The 25,205-nt window shown below is 41.6% G+C and overlaps 1 protein-coding gene across 1 annotated transcript in view; it reads left to right on the forward strand.

The window, feature by feature from the left end:
• The first annotated feature begins 546 nt into the window (after positions 1-546).
• The window catches only part of DEUP1 (deuterosome assembly protein 1), a 50,282-nt gene continuing 25,623 nt past the window's right edge, over positions 547-25,205 (forward strand). The window contains exons 1-7 of the mRNA XM_063305919.1: positions 547-590; positions 4,475-4,646; positions 11,787-11,882; positions 13,711-13,845; positions 16,937-17,050; positions 19,250-19,504; positions 23,219-23,364. Of these exons, the coding sequence (XP_063161989.1) occupies positions 547-590; positions 4,475-4,646; positions 11,787-11,882; positions 13,711-13,845; positions 16,937-17,050; positions 19,250-19,504; positions 23,219-23,364 (962 nt within the window). The remainder of the gene's footprint in view (positions 591-4,474; positions 4,647-11,786; positions 11,883-13,710; positions 13,846-16,936; positions 17,051-19,249; positions 19,505-23,218; positions 23,365-25,205) is intronic.

Consider the following 25,205-nt stretch of genomic DNA (forward strand, 5'->3'; position numbering starts at 1 on the left):
CCCCTCGGGGTTCCCCCCCGCCGCCGCCGCCGCCGCCGCCGCGGGTTGCCCCGTCGCCCTAGCAACGGGAGAAGCCCGCCGGCCCCTGCTGCAACTGCCGCCAGGCCGAAGGGGGCGTGGCCGCGAAAGGCGGCAGCCGCGGCGGGAGGGCGGCCGGGATGCCAGGCTCCTTCCCCTCCGGTGTGACTAGAGCCGCGGGGCTCCGCAGGTGGACGGGAGAGTCCCGAGAGCCCTCCAGGTAAGCCCTCCGCCCCCCGTGAGTGGTGCGCAAGCCCAGCCCTAGGACGTTTTGAGCGCAGCCCTCTGGGTATGCTCAGAGGACCTCTCTCCTCTCTCCTGACTCACGGGTCCCCTCGAAAACTGCATTTGTGGGCTGGAACTTGCTGTGGCTCTACGGAAAGGCTCTGGGGAAAGAACGCTTGCTGTTTACCCCACCACCACCAGCCCCACCACCAGCCCCCATTTGGGGAGGCTTTCCGGAGCTGTGAAGAAGCCCTAAACTTTTCCTCCACTTTCCGTTTTGAACAGACCTCAATCAAGGCCAAGATGGAGAAGACGTTGGAGGGTCTGCAAGAACAAATGATGGCTAGGTAGGTCAAATGGCAGCCCAGGATTCTTGAGATGTGACTTTTCTTCCTTCTGGCAGGACATTTGACATTTTAAGACAGTACAAATCTGGTGTCTTTGAGGCACCGATGCTACTTTATTCCCTCTTTTAAACAATAAACTGAATACCAATTAATGGAAGGAAGGAAGGAATCTGGTGTCTTTGGGGCATGGAGGCTACTTTATTCCCTCTTTTAAACAATAAACTGAATTAATACCAATTAATGGAATGAATGAATGAATGAATGAATGAATGAATAAGGCACACTTAGGGAACCATCTTTAGAAGGCATGGCTGGTGCCTGTCTTTTCAAGCCTCTCTGATCTTTGGACAGTCAAATGGAAAAGAGGAGACGGTTTGCAGCACCTTCAGACCATCAAATTTGCTCAGCAGCATATTTAGAAGTCAGCTGGAAGCTAGAAAGCTGGTTTTCTTTGCTGCCCCTTCAGAGAGTCGATTTTACCTTGCAGCCCATTCAGTGAGCCAGTTGGATGCTGCAAAACCATTCCTTTCTAAAAAATATTTTATATTTAAAAAAAACAGTGCAACACAATACACAAAAACACCCTCCAAATACAAGAAAAGGCCAACTGATAAACAAAGCAAACAAAGCAAAAAATATAAACAATCCAAGCATATCACACACATATCAATTATTAAATATTATATAAATATTTTAAAAATCATTTTGCAGCATATAGTACTCAGTTGGTGGATTTTACCTGCAGCCTATTCAGACAGTCCTGGGTGCTAGAAGATGATTTTGCTTAGCAGCATATAGTGTCCTCCAAAGCAGTTAGATTGTGTGAAATGGGTAGTAACATTTAAATCTATAGAGATTTGGGTTAGGTAAACCAGTGGTCTACACTAGTAAATTCCCCAGCTAGAGCTCACCCACATAGTTTGCTACTATAATTTCCCAGTTGGCCCAGTCTGGCTGGGATATCCTGGCAATTGAAGTCAGTTGAAGGCACCGGTTGTGCAGGCTGCTTTTGGAGATAGATTTGCTTCCTAAAATATCTAGTCAGTGGAAGAATTGGCTGTGGTCCTTTCCCATTTACACAAAGTTCAAAAACAAGCCAATGCAGTGGGTGTAGCCAAGTTAATCTGAGATGAGTTACAAAATGCAGGCACCCCTGGTTCAAATCTTGTCCTTCCTTTTAATCCACAAGATGCCCTCCTGCATTTTTTTTTTCTCTGCTTCAGGTCCTGCTGCCACATCTTCCTTTCCTTAAAAGATTGATCCAAAGATTAGAACCGGCTAATGCAAATAAAGCCCTTTGAACCCTGAAAGCATCATACAAATATTGCACTTTTTTAAATTAATACGGTTTTATAAGAGATACACAAGGGGTCTCTGAATGTTTTCTTGTTATGGCGTTGCATTCAGCCTAAAAAAGGATATCACATCAAAGCAATGAATAGTTCCTTCAAAATTGTTGAAGGTGTCTTTTTTGGCAAATCAGATAAAGAGGGGGAACTGACCACATGCTAATTACAAATGAGTCAGGAGGTAGGTAAAAATGGCTGGATGAGCCAGATCTTTTTCTCATGGGCCTGATTTGCTATCTTTGGTCTAAGGCAGAAATAGGGAAATCTGTGATTCCCACATTTACCATCTCTTTTCAGTGCTGTGTTCTATGTGTGTTCCCAGCCAATTGCGAATTGTTATACAAACCATGGCTTAGCACAATATCTTTGCATGATTTCAGTTAGTAAGCCCGTAGAACTGCAGAGCTCCCTATTAAAAGCTTAACAGGAAACTCTGGTTTAAATGAAACAGGCTCAGAACTTCAAAGCTGGCACGTGAAGGGAGGGTGAAAGATGAATGACATGCTTTCACTGCTTTTTCATGGCTAGCTATGGAGTAGTTTAGGAAGGAAGAGCCATTACTTTTGAAATGGACCATTACTTTTTAGTGAGGCTTATTTCTAAATAGCCTTACAAGTTGGCAGAATCTGGCAGATATGGACAGACCTGATTACTACCTGGATATATCACAATAAACTGGAAAATGTTAAAAAAAAATCCTAGAGTGTGGAATGGCAAACTCCTTCAATTGCCAGAAAAACTGCATGTAGACATTAAGAGCGGAGTTTAATGTGACTTCACATCCAGGCACATATGCAAAGGATTGCTGACTTAATATTTTTATACAGTATTGTATTTGTGCTGGGGATCCAAGGTGCTATATTGCTTAAACCATTTTTATAGAAGACTTGTAAGACCTCCTTACAGATGGGAAAAGTAATCTAAGGTACAGAGCTGATTGTCTGCCTTTAACTCAGGGTATTTGCCATTAAACTGAGATTTGAACTGGCTCATATCTGCATTCTCTGTTTTGTCATTATATTGACAACTAGAATGACCTGTGACCCTTCAGTTTATTTAACATTTCTGTAAACACTGTATTTCACTGTATTTCCAACAGCAACGTTGGAAAAATCAAATGTGCAAAGCTATATTGATTAATCTGTCAGTGTTTTTCCTCCGTAAGAACAGTTTTAATAGCCTTGGCAGCACAGCTGCACGTTAGCTTCAGTTTCTGAGAAACAACAGAAATAAATAGGAAAACAATGGGGGATAAGTGTATATCAAAAATACCTTAGAATCTAAGGAGGTTCTAGAGCAGTATTTCTCAGCCTCAGCAACTTTAAGTGGATTTCAACTCCCAGAATTTTTCCTCCATAAGAACAGATATAATATCCTTGTCAGCATTGCAACAGGTTGCAGCACAGAATTCTGGGGAGTTGAAGTCCACGCATCTTAAAATGGTGGAGGTTGAGAAACACTGTTCTAGAGATTTATACAGAGGCCACGAATACGCAGACCATATTGTGTCACTGTTTCAGATGCTAAGGGCAATCAATTAGCACCATAATGCTTAATTAGCGCCATAACGTTTGACACTGTTGAGCTTAAGATTTCGTTTATTAGACTATGGAGCCATGATGGGATAACTACTTTTCATCAGGAGTGCTTTCTTAATTGACCCTCATTACTTCAAACCTGGTCAAAGAAGAGGAGTTTTCTTTAGCTGAAACTCTTTAGCGTGCATAAACTTGCTAATTACAAAAAGGTTACAATCTGGAAATTTACCCTTACCCCCCCTCAAAGGAATCTTGTTGAGAAGCATTTTTAATTGTTATCTAATTGGACTACTTCAAAAGCTTTAGTGTACATGGAATAATGGCTAGTACGTCGTCAAGAACAGATTCCCTGAAGCTTGGGATTATTTATTTATTTTCCCATCAAGGAGACAGCCTTGGCCTATTTGAGCTTTCTTTCTGTTGAAATTTTACTGCGATGTTTCTTGGTGGTCAACCCAATTCTATGCAAGTTAATTCAGAAGTCAGTCTAGCTGATCTGTGTGTGACTTTCTCTCAAGTAAGTTGGAGAAGAATTATAATGTTGTTGTGATATGGAAGAGGCCCAAAATCAAGGTTATTTGCAAATTGGTTTGTAGAAACAGCATTGTGGCATTTTGTGCTGCAGCAGTCACGTAGCTACAAGGTGGGGGATCCATTGTGAGGACATGGCAAAAGGTAAGGGGGGCATCTCCAAGCCAGGTCAAACAGGCTGTGTGGTTGAGCCCTTGGTGAGCAAGGCATGATATTTACTTTTGTTTTACTTAGTCAGTGGCACCCAAAAGCTTGATATGAACACATCATCTTGAGTTCCTTAGCTGAATGAGCAGTTTTTAAATACTCTTTCCTTGCAGAGCTTTTCCAAAGTCCACAAGACACTAAATTATTCTGAAGAAAAAGTTAAACTAATGGGGAGGGGGAGATGTCATATTCTGGATAAAATGTGTGTGCTGCACCTGTTCTGATTTGTTTGAAGAATGAAATGAATGATTGCTTTTAGATCTATCCCCTGTGATGCTGAACTTCAAGAACTAATGCACCAGATTGATATAATGGTAACTAAGAAGAAACTTGAATGGGAAAAGAAGGTGCAGGCACTGGAAGCCAAAATGACTATCCGGGATCAAGAGTTAGCAAGTGCCCAAAGCAAATTAGATCAGAAAGGTCAAGAGGTATGTCGCATCATTTATTTTGGGAATATTGTATTAAATGCTACTCAATAATTTGCCTTGGCTGATCTCAGAAAAGTTAAGCAGAGGCCAGCCTAGTTAGTTGTGGGAGGGGGGTCCACAGGAAGTCCCAGGCTTGTAGAATAAATAGACTGGGAAGCTACTTTCCCTTGTTGCCAAGGAAACAACGTGGATGACTACATAGACAATATATAGTAAGTAGAAGATCTTGACTCAAGATGGACTTTCTCTTTTTTATAGTGGATATACTTCTCCACAGTCACAGTCCTATACCCAATAATTTGCATCTGTGTATGTGAAATCTAAGTCAGATAAATGGCCCACATTTATTCTTTAATGTGTGAAGAATGTAATGTCCCCATTGTGGGTATATATGGGATGTGGATGTGCTTATGTGTACGCATTTCAGGCTTAGCTTGCAGTGCCTTAAATCGTTCCTCCAAACAAGATGGTACTTCCAAATAAACTTGGGGATGCTTTGCTTGTTGCAAAGAGGCAAACCCACCCTCCATCCTATTGAATGGTAACCTGCAGGGAGATGTTTTTCTGCTGAAATGCACAGAAATCAATTGCATCATTTGTAAAGGGACTGGAAATGTTTAGGTCCTTCCTCTGCTATTGCTATGGTCTCCTCTGAATCAGAGTGGCTTGATTTACCACATTGCCTGCTCAGGAGCTGGCAGGCAATCAGCTGTCTGAGGCTGCTTCAGCCAGTACTCAGCAGGAGTTGATGAGGGTGAGCCCAGGTGGCGAGGGGCCAGATCCTGGCAGGGCACCTACTTCCAAGATGCAGTGGCAAAGGTGGTCAGCTCGGTTCTTTGAGAAGCGAGGACATCAAAGCCCATAACTGAGCTACATCTACAGCTGGGCTACTTAAGTACGGAAGCCAGACATTGGCCGTCCATGGAAACAACTGTCCAACAGTGAACCCACATTCCTGCATCCTTGACTCTCAGCTTCATGACATGGACTGTTTTATTGAACTCCCACTTGACTCTTCAGCCATCACTGGCCATTCTTGACTTTCTGCTGCTGCCCTGCCCCATTTTCCTGCACGCTACATTGGCTTTCCACCTTCTTCCCCACCATCTGTCTCCCTCGACTGTGACGCTGGATTGGACTCTGTGGCCCCTGCCCTGCAGCCAGCTGACGGGCAAAATCTTGCTTCCTTGTATTTCCTGAAGCGTATGTGCAACTGCTCAGCCAGTTTTAGTTTGCCTGAAATACAACTCATCAATAAACCACTTGCAACTCCCCCTGGTGTGCTTGCTCAGCCTGGAACAGGTTATCATTTCCCCCCTTCCCCGCTTGTTATAATGAACAAAACTGCTGCACATCCAATCATATATCCTGAGATCATGATAAAGATTGTGATTTAATGGGGCAGTCAGCTCTACAATATCCCAGTTAATAATCCCCAAACATAATAAATGATCTTTGGTGAGTCACCTTCTTTCACACAAATAAAACAAGGGAAACATGAATGATTTGTTTGGCACATATTCGGAGGTACGGTATGTGAAAAAAAGATGGTACGGCATTTGGGAATTTTCACCAGCTGTCCCTCTCAGCATATCATGGGAAGAATGTATTGTTTGCATCCAATAAAGTCCGGGTTCATTGCTCCACTTCTGGGTTTGTTCTGGAGGAAATTAAGATTTCTTCTATAACAAGTTTTTATTCAGACATTGGCACTGTTTGTTCCCTTGACCGTGGAACCAGTTACCAAGGGAAGTGATGGAAGTTGGAGAGTCATCTGCTGGAGATGCTTTAATTTTGATTCCTCCACTGAGTTGTAGCTGGATTTGTTGGCTCAGTGGTCCCTCCCAACCCTATTATTCGGTTATTTGGGTGGGGATAAGGAGGTGGGGATAGCTACATCAAGTCATTGTCCTCCTATGATTTCTCCATTCTTTTTCATTTCTGTTTTTCTCTGCTATCCCCAATACTTCTTCAATTCCTTTGGAAGCTCCCCTAAATCCTTCAAAAGTTCTCAGCAGGTTGTGAACAGTGATCTTCAATTTTTCTTGGAAGCAGGTGTTATACCAGTGATGATCTGCTGAAAATCAAGATTCTAGTATCTCACAATAAGTGAGCCATTTGTGTTTGCCTATTATCTCTTGTCTATAACATGCTGAGAGCCACAGAGGTGTTTTCAGGCACAACCTGGATTTGTAGCTATTCCATATTCTCAACATGGCGTGTCTAACATAATTATTTTTAAAATCCACATTAACCTTGGCTCTGTCGTACCACAGGTGTCCATGCCACCCAAATCTCAGGTCAAGTCCTTCTAACTCCAAAAGCCTTCTATTTCAGCTGCACCCACTCTTTCATCCAAACCAAACAGCAAGTTGCAAAATACAATTTCAAATCAGATAGGCCCAATCCCGCTCTTTCCTTTGCATCTTGTAACACCTTATATTTAACTCACCTTTCTTTCTTTCTTTCTTTCTTTCTTTCTTTCTTTCTTTCTTTCTTTCTTTCTTTCTTTCTTATTTATTTAACTAAATTTGTATCACCGCCCATCTCCCCCCAAAGGAGGGACTCTGGGCGGTTTACAATAAAAACCCAGTTAAAATTCAACACAATTATAAAACAATAAATAAAAATATAAAATATAAAATATGATAGAATCCAGATGGACTAAAAAATTCTTTATCAGTCTGTGAGACTAAAGGGCCGTTCTAAGGGGCTAGCCATCGCCAGGAGTGGCTATTCCCCGTCCTGTTCCAAGCATGTTGGCAGAACCAGGTTTTTAGTTTTTTAACTTCATTTCATGTCTTAACATAGTTATTCTGAAATAACATACAGTTCATATTTGTCATAGTGATAACCAGATATTTTACCTTCTTCTCATGATCTGCTGAAAATCTGAAACATCAATCCTGTCAGCTTGTAAGACTTCTTGAAATGGAATCCTGTCACTTTAGGTGGCATGAATGTTTTTATAATTATAAATTAGAGCCCCTAGGCACCCAGTCAGATTGGTGTGCAGAGGGAAAATCTAATGTTTTTGGTACAATAAAAATAAGAGAAAAAAGTAGATTATGCCTGCTGTTTGAATTTGTATTAATATTATTTGTATGTTTACATATCCTCAGAATATGTCTTTGGAATGCAAATTCTGAGACACTGATTATGAAGCATTCGCTGTAACCAGAATTGGACAGATTTACAATAAGAATAAAACATTAATTATGGACCTTGGAGATAATCAAACGTAAAAGAATTGTGCTCCCAAAATGGGAATTTCACTGTTACCTTTTTATGATCAAGTAGTAATAAAGATCTCACAATGATAAACTTACATGTTCATGTATGTGTCCATGAAGCGAGTAATACATTCAGTAACTACAGAATATTTATGTCCTTGTTTAGATGGACATAGAGATCCAGAGGACCGTATCTTCTTTTTTTTTCCTTTTCACGTAAACATCTGAGATAGGCTTTTTAAAATCTATTCTTCATTTAAAAGCTTTTCAAGAGATCTCTCCTAGTTTGTAGGCAATATTTTTACTTTACAGAGCTAATAAATTTGCCATGCTGTCATGGCATCCATGGGAAGCATGGTCAAGTGATACTGTGTATATCATGACATTATTGTCCAATAATACAAATGGTATAATTTGCATCAATTTCCACAATTAAGTTGTAACACGTATACAGTTTCGTCACTGTGGGTTCTACTGGACGTCTTCAAATGCTGTACTTAACAGCAGCTACACACAGTGACTAACTGTCATGACCTCGTTGCAAGGCACAAAGAGCCTCACAACGTGGATCATGATCATCAAGGAATAGAGGAAGAAGATAATTAAACCAGGGATTAAAACAAGCACCCAAAGCACCCACACCCATGGACCCATATGCAGCTGAAAAGAAGGACATCGGACGAGCAGAGATAAGCCGCACCTGGTGCCCTGGAGGACACACCAGAATCGAGAGGACAAGAGAAGACACCGGGAAAACGCCCATGCAGCCATCAAGGATCCCATCAAGAGGGATTGGGACAATAGAGGGTGGAGGAGCCCAGGGCCATACAAGAGGGTATAAAAGGGGCACCTCCACACCACACACCCCGTTCCCGTTTTTCGTTCTGTCAGCCACCATTCCAATAAACCGGAAATCCTTAATACCCATTAAGTGAGTCTGTGTCTTATTGCGAAGCGAGACTGACCCTGACACTAACCAATCTGATTTAAATAATTGTCCACCTTCAGGTATTTTTTATGTACAATGGTTTGGTGTATATTATGTCCGATTTGATATCTGTAATTCTATACTATGTATATAGATTTGTATTCATTTTATAGTTAGGTTTTCCTGATCTTTCTGGATTTTATGTTTGCCTGGAAGTTTAATAAACCATGTATCATAAAATGTTCCGCGACAGAAATAGTATATCCAGGGCCTTCTACCTAACCTTTGTACAAGAATTGCATTCACACATCATGATAAACCACTTTAAAATAACGCTTTGTTGAACAAGCTGTGGAGGCTTTTTTGCACAGAATGCCAAGCTATAATGGGTTCATGAATCATGCTGAGCCAAAACCTGACAGAAACGTAATGTAGCAAAATATGTGAACCAGGCAATAGAATAAATATAACCCATATTTTGCATTATTTATCCTCTTTCCAAAAGATAGACTCTGTAAAATAATTAGGTTTCAACAGAGGGAAGGCAGGCTGGATGGAACGGAGGAAAGGCATTTTAGCTCCTGCTCGACAGTGTTTGTGCAGAGCGGATGGAGCTGCATCAGCATTTATAAAATAAAAAATTTAGGGAAACCTATTTATGACCTCTTTTGCATGGGAAGGTATCTCCCTCTGTTCTCCTTCTGATAATTAGGATTTGTATATACAGAGATCAGGTTAGAGACAACCATGTATTCATAATTCCTTGATAGAGCAAAAAGCACGTATGTGTACTGAAGCGTGCAAATCATTTTGAATTCTAAACATATCAAGGAAAAAAAGGGCTGTTCCAGCCATGCCAGAGGTTCTCAGCTCAGCTCAAGAGCAGGTCAAGACAGTATCATCTCAGAACATTTTCTGTGAGGTTAGATCAACCCACCTTGAGCCTGTTGGAGAAGGAACCTGTACATTCATTTTCATTTTTTTAATAATTTTATTAAAAGTTTTAAAAAAGAAGATAAAAACTAATACAAACTAATATAAAATAAGGAAGAAAAAAGAAAAAGGAAGAAGTCAAAGAGAGAGCTAAAAGTACAAAATAGGGAAAAAAGAAAAGAGAAAAGAAAGATACAAAGATACAAAGCAGTATCTATTCTTGAAAAGGATCTACGTCCTTCAGAAATGTAGGTGTACTCTCTTGAATTGCCATTTTGCTGTCTCCATATGTCCACAAGCCCTATATTGTCCATCAAATCAAAGAAAACTTTTGGTAATTTGCGTTGAGTGATTTTAATATTTTTTTCAGAAGTTCTGTCCAATTGTGTGGAGATCATCCCATTCCAATCCCCATCAAACACCAATTTTTGTAAGAGGAAACCAATTAGTCTCTCGATAAGTCCTTTATAGAACAGTACTTTGTCCTCATTTGGGGCATACTGTAAATTCCCAGTATGAAAGTCTTAGTCCCATGCAAATTAACTTCCACCCCAACAAGTCTACCATGGTCATCAGTCAGTACAAGTTCTGGTTTTAGTTAAGGATTTAGATAGAAAACAACCCCCTTACTTCTTTTAGTTCCTGCTGAAATAAAGTCTTCACCCAAATGTTTACAAATCAAATATTTTATGTCCTTTTTTCTAATACGTGTCTCTTGTAGGCAAATTATATCTTGTTTTAATTTTTTCAAATAATGATTTTTTTTCCTCTTTCAAGGAGCATTTGATCCATTTATAGTCCACGTTAAGCACTTGCAACCGATAATCAAGCCCAAAACTTAGAAAAGTTGATACCTGTGGTGCCTGGTTCAGTAACATCCCTTTCAGTTCCCTGTTGCACCGTTGAATATCTTTCAACTCCAGGCCAGTCAAGTGAAACTGTCGAGGTTCTGCCTCAGGGCCATGTAGGTTTGGATGGGAAAGAACCGTCTCCAACTCAATCTTACCAAGACCAGGTGGCTGTGGGTGTTTGGACTGCCCAGATCTGGAGATATTCCATCTTTGGCTTTGGATGGGGCGGCCCTTCCCCATTCAAGGGTGGAGATCTTCCTGGATTCACATCTCCTGCTTGATGAGCAGATGGCAGCTGTGGCCAGGAAGGCCTTTGCACAGCTTCATCTAGTGCTCCAGTTGCACCTTTTCCTAGACGGGGGTGGGTGGGGGAGGTGCCTTCAGACAGTCACTCATGCCGTGGTCACCTCATGGTTTGAATACTGCAGTGCACCCTACATGGGGCTGCCTGTGAAAACCACCTGGAAGCTTCAACTGGTCCAGAATGCGGCAGTGCAGGCAGTGATGGGCATGACTTGCCCCCCACTCTGCTGTTGTTTAGAATGGCCTTGAAGACTTGATTCTTTGCCCAGACCTTTGGCAAGGGTGCTTGAATCCCCATTTTCTTCCTTTTCTTTGTTCCCATCTGGGTTTGTCATCTCTGCCAGCTTTGTTCTTTTTTGTTTTGTGTTGTTGGTCTTTAAATGTTTTTAACAATTCGTAAACCTCCCAGAGTCACTGGGGGTCAGGCAGCATATAAATTGTTTGTTTGTTTGTTTTCTATACCCGCCCATCTCAACAAGTGACTCGGCTTACAACAATAAAACCATAAATTAAAACAATTATAATTAAAACCGTTAAAATATAAAATAAACATAAAATAAATATACATGGCTGCCAAGTGAGCAACGCATGGATGTTAATACAGCCAAGAGACGGGACCATCCACACTCTCGCGGCCCCAGGCCCGGGCACAAAGCCAGGTCTTTACGGCCTTACGAAAGGCCAACAGGGTCGGGGACATCCTAATTTCTGGAGGGAGGATGTTCCAGAGGGCAGGCACTACAGAGGAGAATTATTATTATTATTGTTATTGATTTACAGTGTTCTTTCTAATGTCAATACAATCTTATTTGTTATTATATAGCCCTGTGTATGATTAATTTTCCTAGTGGATTTGTCTAAAGGCTCAGTATAATATCACTTTCAAATACAGGTCGGCTTACTCAGACAGAAGCTGGACAGCTTACAAAAGACAAAATATGAGATGGCTCAGAATTATGATGCACAGCTTCAAGCCTTGAAAACCCAAGTAAGGAAAAAGTCAGATTCCTATTTTACAGTGCTTGCAATATTCCAAGGTTAGTTTAGTGATTTGGAACGCTTATTCCCTAACTTCACCAGTACTGTATACTGTGATGCACTAAGGGATTTTTGTGTGTGGATTGGAAGAGGTCATGATGGAATCCTTGCCAGCACTTGGTTTAATGATTTCCCTCTCAAACCAAAATGAGCCAATCTATTGCTGGCCAAGTTTACTCTCTTCCCCAAAATTGGACTGAGCTGTTTTTATCCATGGAGATTTGGTTTGATTCACAGGTTGGATTAATTACTTAATACTGACTACTATGGACATTCCAAAGATATTTTTGATTGTTAATAACCAAAAATACTTACGAAATACACTGGTATACAAGAATGATGAGAGACAAAGTTAAGTTGCATTAAGCCATTGTTTTATTATGATCTCAATAAAGCACTGGTGGCTAGATTCACCCAGTCTGTTCAGATGAAACCAAACAAACCACAGTCTGAATCCAGTCACTCTTTATTCTTGATGCTCAAGTGCTCAAACAGAATAGGTCAGGAATGAAACTGTGTGAACCCAGAAAATGGGTTTGTTCAGGAATCAGGCCGAGCATGTTGTAAGAATGCAACCGACCTATGAGTCTATCCATAGTGTTTGGATTGTGCTTTAGAAAAAGGTTACGCATGTCACCAAGTTTCTTCCTTTCCCCAAACATTTTGGTGATTGGCACACAACCCTTCCAAGGCATTGTTCTTCCTCCAGACAGCAGCTAACCTTGTCCATTAAAATCCAGCAATTCCCATTCAACACTCGGAGAGTAAGAATCGAAGATGAGAATGGTCTTTTGATGGGGCATCTATGAGAAGGAAGCATTTCTCTCCCCATCCCTGTGCAATCTTTCTCTTGGTCTCCCAGAATGGTCAGGCAGCCCATCTGAACAATTGTACTTTCTGTGCCCTTTTCAACATAACCTCCCTAATCTTGCACTCATTTTCTTTGACACTGAATGTAATATTCAATTATAATGTTTTTAGATCCATTAATTTCAGGACCAAACCATATACTTTACATAAGAATCACACTTAATACATCTGATTTTTGTGGGTTTGAGTTACTAGCTACAAGTTTAGAATTGGGATCACAGCATTCAGGAAGTAAAATGAATCATTCTTACCGTACAGATCCACTGTGTGGTCTGGGTAAAAAAAGATTTTTTTTTCCCAATGCTGCCCTTTACCATCTAGGGAAGCCACTATTCGATCTGTTAATGGTTGGATTATGCCAGTTAATCCAATTCTTTGATTTTGAAGAAAGATTAAGCCTGTCTACAGAAGATGGCGCTAAACTAATGTAAAACAGTTCCTACAAATACTGGGTAACAAATGCTTTTACGCAGAGTGTACAATAAACCAAACAAATACTGTTTAACCATGCAGTTAATTAACACCACAAACTGTGTGAAAGGTCGCTTATGTTCATCCTTAACCACTTAGTTATAATAGCTGGTACAAAGGCTTCAAGCTAGAAACCAAGAGGATGTGAGTTCTAGTCCCGCCTCAGGCATGAAAGCCAGCTGGGTGACTTTGGGCCAGTCGCTCTCTCTCTGCCCAACCCACCTCAAAGGGTTGTTATTCTGGGGAAAATAGGAGGAGGAAGGAGTATTAGGTATGTTCCCTGCCTTGAGTTATTTATAAAAATAATAAAGGCAGGATAAAAAAATATTTAAAAAAAGATTGGCTAATTAGATTATTCAAGCTTAACTGCCTCAGCCAATTCTGCTATTGGTTTTTAAGGATGAAATAAGATGTTCTTGGCATTCATTTATTTTTAGTTTGCTAAGCTGACCCAAAGCTACGAAAAGTTACAGTTGCACCAGTTAAAACAAAATAAAACTCACGGCATGGTGAAATGCACAGAAAACCAAGAAGCGCCTTTTCAGCTGAACAGTTTAAACCAGAAATTGGAGGTAAGGATCTCTATAAGAAGTAGTGCCTTCTATTGTACAGCAAGTACTCCAAGATCATCCATGGAGGTCTGCTGTGAGTGGTCCCATAATCCAGGAAGCCACATGATGTAGCTATGCACAAAGATGGAGGACAGGAAGGGGTCATATTATGATTTGTCTCTGGAGACCTGCAAGGCTCTGTCTCTTTTCTTCTTTAATTGGGCGGAGCATTCTCTGGACATTGAGAAAAACGGACTCTCGCTTCTGTTTCTGTGTTTTGTTTTGTTTGTAGGCCCAGAAAGTGAATGCATGTTTGCCAATTAATTTCTGATGGCAAACTTGAAGTACGGACAGCTAATCTGTGTCACAGGAACATAGGCGTAGGAAGGACTGCCTCTCTCACCCGTTCTGATTGCCCTGTTCATGGGCAAGCCACAGGTGGAGTAGAACAAGGGGAACACGTGACATCAGGTGTACCATGACATCATTTGGGCAATGACATCATGAAGCACATTATTGTAACTTCTGTCAGACACTTGTGGTCCTGTCTGGTAGTCTAAACTCAAAAGCACACCAGGATATTACAAGGACAGGGACCTTGTCACATACATTTAATGCATTAGAGTAGCACTTTGGACTGAACTTGTAACATATTTACCAATCACACTTTATTAAAACCATACCCCATTTGAGACTTAAGGTTCATACCTGTCCTAACAGCCAGGAACCATGCTGAGACAAGGAGTAGGTCTCTAGTGTTTTATTACTGCTACATAACAGAGAATCCTAACAAACTGAAGAAGCGTGGGAAAACCCAGACATATAAACCCCAAAGACTAAGGCGGGCCCGATCTGTGTCTCTTTGAATGGCCACCTAATTCCTCAGTACTACGCATGCGCTTTACAGCCTGGATGGGAGCCCCCTGCTCGCCATCCTCACTCATGACAACACCCCTTTTGAGACTTAAGGTTCTTAGATTCATTTTAAAAGCTGAAAGTAACTTTGCATACACGTACTACTTTTGTAAACTCTGATAAACACTTGTGTTGGACTGCATGAACGCCAATGGTGTATTTTTTTTCCTTCCTAGCATTTTTTCTGCAGGGGCAGGATATAAAAGTTGCATTAATAAAATAAATGAATAAGTTTGATAGGGACACAATGTAATGAGTGCCTTGGGACAGGGTGAGGGGAGTTCTCAGATGCCAGCTTAAGTTAGGAACAACAGATTTATATGCCCTGAGTATAAAAGATTGCTTGATAGATTATTTAGGTATCTGCAGTTGGGAGGGAGGGAGGGAGGGAGGGAGTTACACTCATCAATGAATCTAAGCACATGGAGACATTGATGGTATTGCTCACTGGGCTTCTTCATTCAGTAGTGTTTAATTGCTAATTTGCTACTGGATCTACTGCTGGAGCTGTCCCTGTGCCATAGAATCTGCCTTTTGCCAACCCAAATTTACAACAGTTTCCCCAGAGCTGCTTCAAAAGACAATGGTTTCAGAACAGAGTACATGTATTTCTGTTCTCCATGGCAGAAATAGCTGAATGAAATGCCCTTTTCAAAGGCAGTCTTGTCTTTTATTCAGTAAGGGATGAAAGAACAGCTACTGCATTTGTTCTTAGCTTGAAAGCAAAGCAGGGAAGAGCGGTTTACTGGCTTCTGAAGAAGTCACAGACAAGTGCAGGACTGCAGAACTTTACTGCAGAAAAGAATGAGAGAAAACCCCCTTCAGGGGTGTGGTTTGAGTGTACCTGTCTTTGGGCTAGAGAGACAAATTAGTGATTCTATTATGTATTCACTATCCCTCTGCCCATCATTCTCCCTGCTGGAGGTAGATGTGGTAGTTTCTAGAATGGTGTTCAAAAATCCCAGAACAAATGTATTGTGTGAATTCATCATTGGAGATGCCTTTGGAGATCCATCTGGGAACATCATGACTGGTATGACAACCACCCATAACTCTCTGTGTCATAGACTCAGCACACCGAGCCTGGTGCTTTCCACTGAGGGCAAACCTGGAGGTCTGCAATTAAGAGGTTTTCCCTGCGACTACTGACATGGCCAGACTGCTTCTTGATGAAGTTTAGATTAATATCTCCTTCACTAGGATGATGGACTTAAGGTGGTCTTGTCTAAGAAGACCTGTGGATGCTCATATGTAATGATTGATTGATAGGTATGCTCCTATCAAAGTCCAGTGCACGCTATAGGGTGATAAAATGGAAGGTCTATCAATGCAGTTATTTCCAGCTCCTTATTTGGTAGGGATGCCAAGGCTATAAAACAGGCCAAACAATAGGTGAGTGACGAACGGCCCAAATCTCATACTGCACAAGAGCAAACACAAGAGAAAGGACATTATCATGTCCAGTTGTGACAGCACATCCTCAAGTATTCATCCAACAGAGTTATTCAAAGAGGCAAACAGATTATTAAGATGAAACCTAGCAGGGTTATGATGAAGCCATCAGAGGCCTGCTGTGACAGGTCTGCAAGACCCTTCAAGGATAAAATTGCTTGTACCATCTCTGACTTTAATGTCAGCCTGGGTAATTCCAATGGAAAGGCCCATCTCATCTACTCCAGTTTGGGGATTGATTGCCTACCTCAGCTTAATGCTCTGGATAAGTAATCCAAGCAGGGGACCCATAACTCAGATATGACCATATTTTTGTACATACACAGGAGTACATTCTCAGCAGCATCACAACAGAACTCTGCTCCTCTGTGGGATCCAGCAAATGAATCAAAACTGGAGGAATTGCAGCCCAGCTTCATTGCTTTGGGCTGATTTATATGAGCAAGGGCAGGCTCTTTGTTATTTAAAGGGCTGGTGGAGGAGGCAGCCTAGCTCTGTGTGAGCGCATTTTTGCATGCCAAGCGTTTTGAACGCTTACGTGCTAAATATTATTAATGGCGGATAATGCGTTTTGCACCTGGCATGGACTATCTAAATTGCTAATAATAATGTATTATGCAAGAACTTTTAAGTGCAAAGGTCTTTATGCTGAACGTGGTACCGGTTGTTAGTTTTCAAGAAGTATAAAGAGAAAGTAGATAGTCAGCAATCTGATTAATTTCTCTGTGCTTCTTTTCTCTTTCAGGAATTTAGAGCAAAATCAAGAGAGTGGGATAAACAGGAAACACTGTATCAAAATCATTTAGTTTCTTTAGATGCTCAGCGAAAATTATTGTCTGAGAAATGCAATCTGTTCCAGGTACCATTTTTTCCCTTCACAAAGAGGAATTAGAATTAAATGAACCATGAAGCCTAGATAAATACTTAACAGGAAATATGTGTGTGTGTGTGTGTGTGTGTGTGTACACACACACACACATATATATACCCACTCGCTTTTTCTAAGCCTTAAAAATGAATATGTAGATATCTTTGCAAATCAGGCTCATCACATTCCAGGAATGTGGTGCTATAAGAATGTTTTTTTTACTTGTATAAGGAGACAAATTACATTTTTAATAGCAAGTATCTCAATCACCTCAAGTGCTTTTTCTACTCGCGGTAGATATGGGAGGGGCATGCTCTTAACCCCCTTGTTTGGACTGCAAGCTCTTTGGAACAGGGACTGTAGGGTAGCATAAAGCAGTGCAGCTCTTTTCATAGAATCCTAGGGTTGGAAGGGACCGTGGAGGACTTCGAGCCCAACCCCCTGCCCACGGCAGGGATCCTCAGACCATCTCGGACAAATGGTTGTCCTCAGCCAGTGACTTCCAATAAACCAGACGTTGCTCCTATCAGAACCATGAGTCAAAGATGGCAGCAGCTAGGGGACGTTCTCCATTGCTAGGTAAAGGTGCTCTCTATCCATCCTTGAGTCACACACACAAAAAACAATGGCCTAAAATCTGCTGTCCCCATTGCCAGTCCCTATCCTGCCTCTATTCCGCCATAGCTGAATGGTGATGTTCTGATTGGGGCGTGTGCCACAGTGTGATTGGTTCTCTCCCCTTAGTGGCTGCGGTCTCCTTTCAGCACAGCACCAAGCTAGCAGGGAAGACATCCCTCATGCAAGGCACTGCAAACAAACAGGAACGAGGAGGTCCTGGCTTCTCTAGGTTGGTTTGTAGGTCTCTCCTCATATTTGGGCACCTCCGAAGCAAAAAGACTGTGGAATGAAGAAATGTATAGGAAACCACCAGGGCAGAAATAGCCCCCAGAGGAAAGAGGCAGACCCCACCACAACTAGTTAAGTCCTGCAAAGTGGAAGAGGTGAAGCCAACTAGCTGCTGGCAACCATTCTTCTTCAAACCCAAGGAAAATGGCAACTAAACCCAAACCTCCTCCGTCTTCTTCTCCAGATCCAATAGTGAAGGTTTACTCTCTTTTCCTCTACCTTGTTGGCAACCAAGAGAGAAAGAAGGGAGGGGAAGGGTCTTGAAGGAACTAATGAAATAAAATGCTAATAGAAAAGGCAAAGGCTGGATGAAAAGTGGCTGCAATGGAGGCTTACTAGTGCCCAGAGGGAAAGAGGCATATCCATGCCTCCTAACACTCCCACAACTTACTCTAATGGTCCCTGCTGCTGGTCACCTGACTTCACTTGCAAACTACTAGGTGGCAAAGGGTAACAGATATTATACCCCTTGAACCAGTCCTTGGATAGTGTTGAAATAAAGGGGGAAATACTGCCTTTTGACCAGTACAGCTAAATGATGACTTAAGCCTGTCTCACTCATAGTTCTGGGGAGGAAAGAAGGACAACTTTATGTGAACAACAAGGGACATCCCTGCTGTCAAGGCACGACTTCTGTTAGTTGGCCAGAGTGGCTTCTTGTGAGATGAACAGCCATATACATTGACTGAAATAAATATAACATGCCATGATTCAATGCAAGTGGGACATGGCCTTGGAGAAAGAATGAAGCTACCAGACAAGGGCACAAATTCTCCAGGTTGTAGCAAATTCCTACAATATGGGAAACATAGGATTGGGGGAACTTAAGCTTCCCTCACCATTTGGGTTTTCTATAACTCCAGTCCCTAGCCACTTCTTCCTTTTGGAGGTAGATTCTGGTTGTAAGAGTGACTGGGGAGAAATAATTAGACAAAGCATCATACTGTGCATTAAATCTGGGTTTCTTCCTCACTTGATGGAGAATTAGTTGCACATGTTGATGTATTCGTCATAGTTGTAGTTTTTTTTCCAGGTGGTCTCAGGAGATCATTGGGCTCATAGGGAGAACTTTGCTCTGTTGGAAGTTTGGCCTAGTCCAAGACTGAGTAATGATTGGTACTGCAAGGACATATAAGTCTCCTAACAGAAATTTGCTTTAAATAAATAAGCTTGCAGTTCTCAAGTGCTGGATTTCTATAGCAGTATTCATTTGTGCATAGAAGAGAAGATACTATTCTTCCCAAAGCAATGAATTTCATGCAACTGTTTTCTTTGTTTTTTGAGAAACAAGCGCAAAATTGTAAAATCCAAATACACTGTCAAAAGCTGAAGCAAAATGATGGGGATACTTGCAGCCATTACAGAAATGAGCATCTTGGTGTCCAGAACTGTGTTTTTACTGAGCCTGCTGATAGGAATGAATTCTTTATGGAAAAACTTGAATCAACTGTGAGTGAAATAGCAGTGAGCAGAAACAGACTGCAAGAGGAAAACTTAAAGCTCCAACAGGAAATAAAAATGTACCAAAGAAAATGCCAGGTAAACAGTCAGCAATTGGCTAGTTGTCATTTTTAAATAGTTGCTTTGTAATATTTCATGTAAATGATACTTGATCCTGCTGCCAGTCTAGAAAGGGTTGTAAATGGTAGCAGGTATGTACTATGGATGTAGCCAGATTTGTCCAAAGGAAAGGGGAAATGGGAGTTTAGTATCTCTTAGACGGCATAGGTAAATCTATATGAGTTGTCAGGAATCAAGCTTAATATGAATGAATGAATGAATGAATGAATGAATGAATGAATGAATGAATGAATGAATGATACCTCCTGCACACAACAGTGTCCCCATCCCAAAGTCTTATCTGTGAAATAAGAAAGGTTTGGGAAAACAGTAAACTACATCCAGAATTCAAAAGAATCTGTGAGCAGGTGTGGACAGGAAGCTGATCTCCTGTTTAAATCCTGCAGATTGCTCCTGTGGAGCCAGGAGGGTTTATAATGCAATGTAAAAGACTCTCATATATATTTTCCTGTGATGGAAAATAAAAGAGTTGCAGCTGCCAACAGGTGAGGAATGCCTCTAGTTACAGCCAAGTGGTGTTGTGTGTGTGTGTTTTTTTTAAAATCCATCTCTTTGTCCCTCATTACTGTTGCAATACAGTATCTCTGACTTACTCAGTCTTCCTTTCTCTCTGTCCTGCAACCCATGTAAAACCTCCATCAAAGATCACTGAGCTACCCAATAAATTTACAAGGACAGAGTCTGGGTTTTGTTCACTTCAATCCATTAGAAGGAGAAGCAGCAGCAGGAGCTGTGCAAAATATGGTCTTGTACAAATGACAGGAGAGATGGCGGCTGCAACTTGGCAACAAGGCAACTCAAGCCTGCTGCCAAAAATAGCTGTAGCTTTCCTACTCTTGTACCTCCAGTAATGTTTATAGGGACATAAACCTGGACATAACATAATCGTTTGCTGGAAGTGGGGAGAGAGATTGCCTTTTTTAAACCAATAGAGGCAAAGCTGCTGTTTCTAACAGCATCCCTCTGTCTCCTGCAACAGTTTATTCCAGCCTCAAGGGATAAAGCTTCTCTTCCTAATAACCAACTTTTCCAATATTCTCTAGTGTTTAGAAAGATCTCTTTCTTTCCACAAACATCACCATTCAAGAAGTCCTTTGGAAAACAGGTGTTCCCTCTGTCTCAATGATCTGGACATTTCCTGATTCCTGGAAAGTTTCACATTTTATTCAGAGGCTGCTTAGAAGGATCTTAGGTCCATGCTTTGCCTGGGACCTCAGTTCCCAGCTTCTCCTTCAGGTTTTTTTCCTCCAAAGGACTCACATCTTCTACCCCCAGAATAGAGGGAAGGACTGGGGTATCTCTTTATGTACATGGCGGGAAGCAATTCCTCATGAGAATGCAGATCTCTCTGCAGTTGGCAAGTAACCTGGAGTATTGTGATTTATCTGGAATGAGGGGCTACATTTACAACCTAACCAGGCAGACTTTCTATCCAACTTTTAATCCAGATGAAGCTCAGGAATGGACCTTCTTTCATCTCATTGTTCAGAAAGGCAGACTATAACAAAGCCTGGACATCCTGCTTTTACGTGATTTTCTATGCATCTTTAATATTAGGAGAGAGAGATATAGATAGATAATATTTTTTTAGATTTTTTTAATCCTGCCTTTATTATTTCTATAAATAACTCAAAGTGGGGAACAAAGTTAATACTCCTTCCTCCTCCTATTTTCCCCACAACAACAACCCTGTGAGGTGAGCTGGGCTGAGAGAGAGTGACTGGCCCAAGGTCACCCAGCCGGCTTTCATGCCTAAGGCAGGACTAGAACTCACAGTCTCCTGGTTTCTAGCCTGGAGTCTTAACCACTAAACCAAACTAGATGATGGATGGATGGATGGATGGATGGATGGATGGATGGATGGATGGATGGATGGATGGATGGATAGATAGATAGATAGATAGATAGATAGATAGATAGATAGATAGATAGATAGATTTGTACATAAAACCAATGTAAGTTTACAGTTCTAGGGGCCTTTCCCAACTATGAGTTAAGATGCCACCACCCAAATTTGGGTCAATAGAAAACTATACCAAGCATGAAACTGGAAATCCCTATTGCCAATTCCTTTCTTATTGCCTCTGTTCCCAGTCTCTGCCAGTCACCTGACTTCCCTCCAAGCTTGACAGATTTTACAACCTTGAGGAAGCAAAAAAATGTTGTAAAGGCCCATTTGTGCCATGGTTTGGTATAAAGGAGGACCAGCCTTAGCAAGGGACAGGAACCCTTCATCTATCCATCCCACATATGGTGAAGTCTGTCTAGATCTCTTAGGTTTCCATGAGGCTTAACCTGCTATTGATTAGATTGTACAGCAACAGGCATTTTTTTTTACCTCTGTTAGCTTGTATGTGGGAATAGACGATCTATTTTCATTTGCTTTTACTGTTATCTAAAACATGAGTAGGGAACCTTGGTCCAGCAGATGTGCTGAGTTCTAACCAGGCCTGCAACTAGGGTCTGAGTAACCCGGGGCAAACATGGATTCTGCACCCATTTTGGCACCCCCCAGTGCTCATTTTGGTGCCCCCATGGCACATGCCCCACTTGCCCCCCCCCTTAGTTGCATCCCTAGTTGTAACTCCCATCAGACCTATCAAATAATGGTGATTGATTAAGGATTCTGAGGACTGTAGCTCAACAACATCTGAGGGCCACAAGTTTCCCATCCCTGAGATAAACACTTCACAATTTCAGAAATGATCTCATGTCTCTGGGCACTTATTTTCTGTGGATCATTTTTGGAGTTGTGAGTCACTTTGACTATTTCAGAATTAGAAGCTTAGTATTTAAATCTGAAATGGAAGCAATAACACCCACACTTACCTATTCTGCACTTTTGATATTGAAATCCTCAACCTTAATCTCTCATTGATGGATGGTGTAGCTTTTGATATAATTTAGCTTGTTGTTATTGTAAGTTATGGCTGGCAGTGTGAATACTGCTATTCTCAGTTATCATAACTGTATATAACATATAGTGAATGCATTTTCCTTTCAAATGTGAGATAGGCTTTAATAGTCCCTTTTTCCAGAAAATCTTGCAAGTTATATCTGGGTGATATAAAGGACCTCTAGCAAAGCATTTTCCACACCCTCCTCATATCTCAGTTCATAAGATACCTTTGTGGAAGCTGTGTTACTAAACTGGTACAAGACGTAAGTGCAATCTATTGCGCGAGTCAATATGTGATTGGGCTATTGAATGTAATGTAATTCTAAGGAGCATTTCTGAATATCCAGTCCCATAATCTGTTTTGGACTGTGACTGATACCTGTGCATAGCACATCCTTCACGTTAACCATGTTGTCGTAATCAGGACATGAGTTTTTAATGCATACAGTTCTATTAACCTGAACCTGTGTGAACTTTCTTAGAAGTAAATTTCTTAGAAGACCCTGCTTTATTTCTGAATATGCAAAGGATTGCATATTACGTGCTTTATTTCCAAGTGACCTTCCTGCAGAGAGAAACTGGCAACTCAAAATCTTATGGAAACAATAAAGAATGGGTCAATTTTAAGCCTATCTTGCAAATGAAAAGAGTCTTTCATTCCATGGCATATCAGCATTAAAGCCCATGCCAGAGAGCTCTAAATGTTACAGAATCGTGAAATGGCAAGTCATCAGTGGACAAGCTATTTGAGTGTGGCATTTGGATTTATTTAGAACGTTGAAGAAAGGCTGGTAGAAGTGAAGAACGAACTGCAGTCTCGTGAAGACCTCTTGAATATGGTGCAACTGGAATGCCAGCAGTTGCGAAAGGAAGTGGCCAAAATCGAAGAGTATAAAAGCAGAGAAGGAAATCAAGTGAAGTATGTATTGAAACTATGCACCTATGCTTCGAAAGCTGGTTACTTGGGAGTAAATGCATGATCCTCTGTAGGCCAGCTGGGAAGTCTCAGTAGCTTCAATGGCCCTTACTTTTAAGTAAGGATGCAGGACATTCCAGTTTTGATCAAGGTAAATTTTAAGTGCAGAAAAATGAAAGCAAACTGCATTTATTTCAGAATCGATCAGAATGGTTTATGCAGTCCACTTTCCCTTAAACTCTCAGAAGATATACAGATGTTACAGTATATCATGCCCTCACATGTGAGGTTTGACATGATTTCCACCACCACCAGCCTGGAAGGAGGGGAGAATTGCTCTATTTTTACAAAATATATATCCTGTATTGTAGTTTTAGTTACACTGACCACCAGGAGGCAGTGTGTGACTGGTTTCATCCTTATAGGACTCATCAGACACACACAGCCCGATTTTATTCTATGGGGTGCAAATCCTGGCCCAGGAATTGAACTCATGAACCATTGAACTTTAAAAATGTATATAGTGCCTTAGCTTTAAGAGCTATCCAGGTTCTGATGCTGAGTGGTGTTGCAGGAAGTGATATATAGAATCTATCAGATTATGTACACTGTAGACTTTGTCCTGAGTAAAAATTGGTGTCACATTTCTTACGTTCTAGAAGTTTGTTTTTAACACATATAAGAGGAGAGCCAGTTTGGTCTAGTGGTTAAGGTGCTTGACTAAAAACCAGTAGTCTGTTAGCTCTAGTCCCGCCTTAGGCATGGAAGCCGGCTGGGTGACCTTGGGCCAGTCCCTCTCTCTCTGCCCAAAAGCCAATCAGGCGTGGCATGAGGGTTCTAGTCCCGCCTTAGGCATGAAAGCCGGCTGGGTGCCCTCGGGCCAGTCCCTCTCTCTCTGCCCAAAAGCCAATCAGGCGTGGCATGAGGGTTCTAGTCCCGCCTTAGGCATGAAAGCCGGCTGGGTGCCCTTGGGCCAGTCCCTCTCTCTCTGCCCAAAAGCCAATCAGGCGTGGCATGAGGGTTCTAGTCCCGCCTTAGGCATGAAAGCCGGCTGGGTGCCCTTGGGCCAGTCCCTCTCTCTCTGCCCAAAAGCCAATCAGGCATGGCATGAGGGTTCTAGTCCCGCCTTAGGCATGAAAGCCGGCTGGGTGCCCTTGGGCCAGTCCTTCTCTCTCTGCCCAAAAGCCAATCAGGCGTGGCATGAGGGTTCTAGTCCCGCCTTAGACATGAAAGCCGGCTGGGTGCCCTTGGGCCAGTCCCTCCCTCTCAGCCCAACTTGGTGCAACGTAGACTAGCCTCGTGGTGCACCTGGGCAACGTGACTCGTCACGGCTAAATAGTCTACACATCTGACTGCTGGACCTCACAAGAATTTCCCAGCAAGAAAAGACAGCATGAACACCGAACTGCTACGCCATACGATTAAAAAAAAAAAGAGATAATATTTATCCTCAGAGGATTCTATTGTCTGTTCATCTTTCTAGGCACCACTTGCTGAAAATATTAGATATTTATTTACTTATTTATTTCTCAAATTTTGCCATTGCCCATCTCCCCCCAGAAGAGGGACTCTGGGTGGTTTACAAGAAAGCTAACAAGTTAAAAACAATAACCATAAATAGTATATAAAAAATAAATACAAATACAAAATATAAATATAAATAAAACCCAGATGGCAGTAAAAGTTCTAATTCGATTCTTATGTATGTGAGGAGCACTCTAAGGCGCCAGCCGTTCCCAAGAATAACTACTCCCTTTCCTGCTGCAAGCCAGGTGGCAGAGCCAAGTCTTCAGGTTCTTCCGGAAGGCCAGGAGCGATGAGACTAGCCTCGCCTCCAGGGGCAA

Source organism: Candoia aspera, chromosome 5 (assembly GCF_035149785.1).
Source record: "Candoia aspera isolate rCanAsp1 chromosome 5, rCanAsp1.hap2, whole genome shotgun sequence".
NCBI lineage: Eukaryota > Metazoa > Chordata > Lepidosauria > Squamata > Boidae > Candoia > Candoia aspera.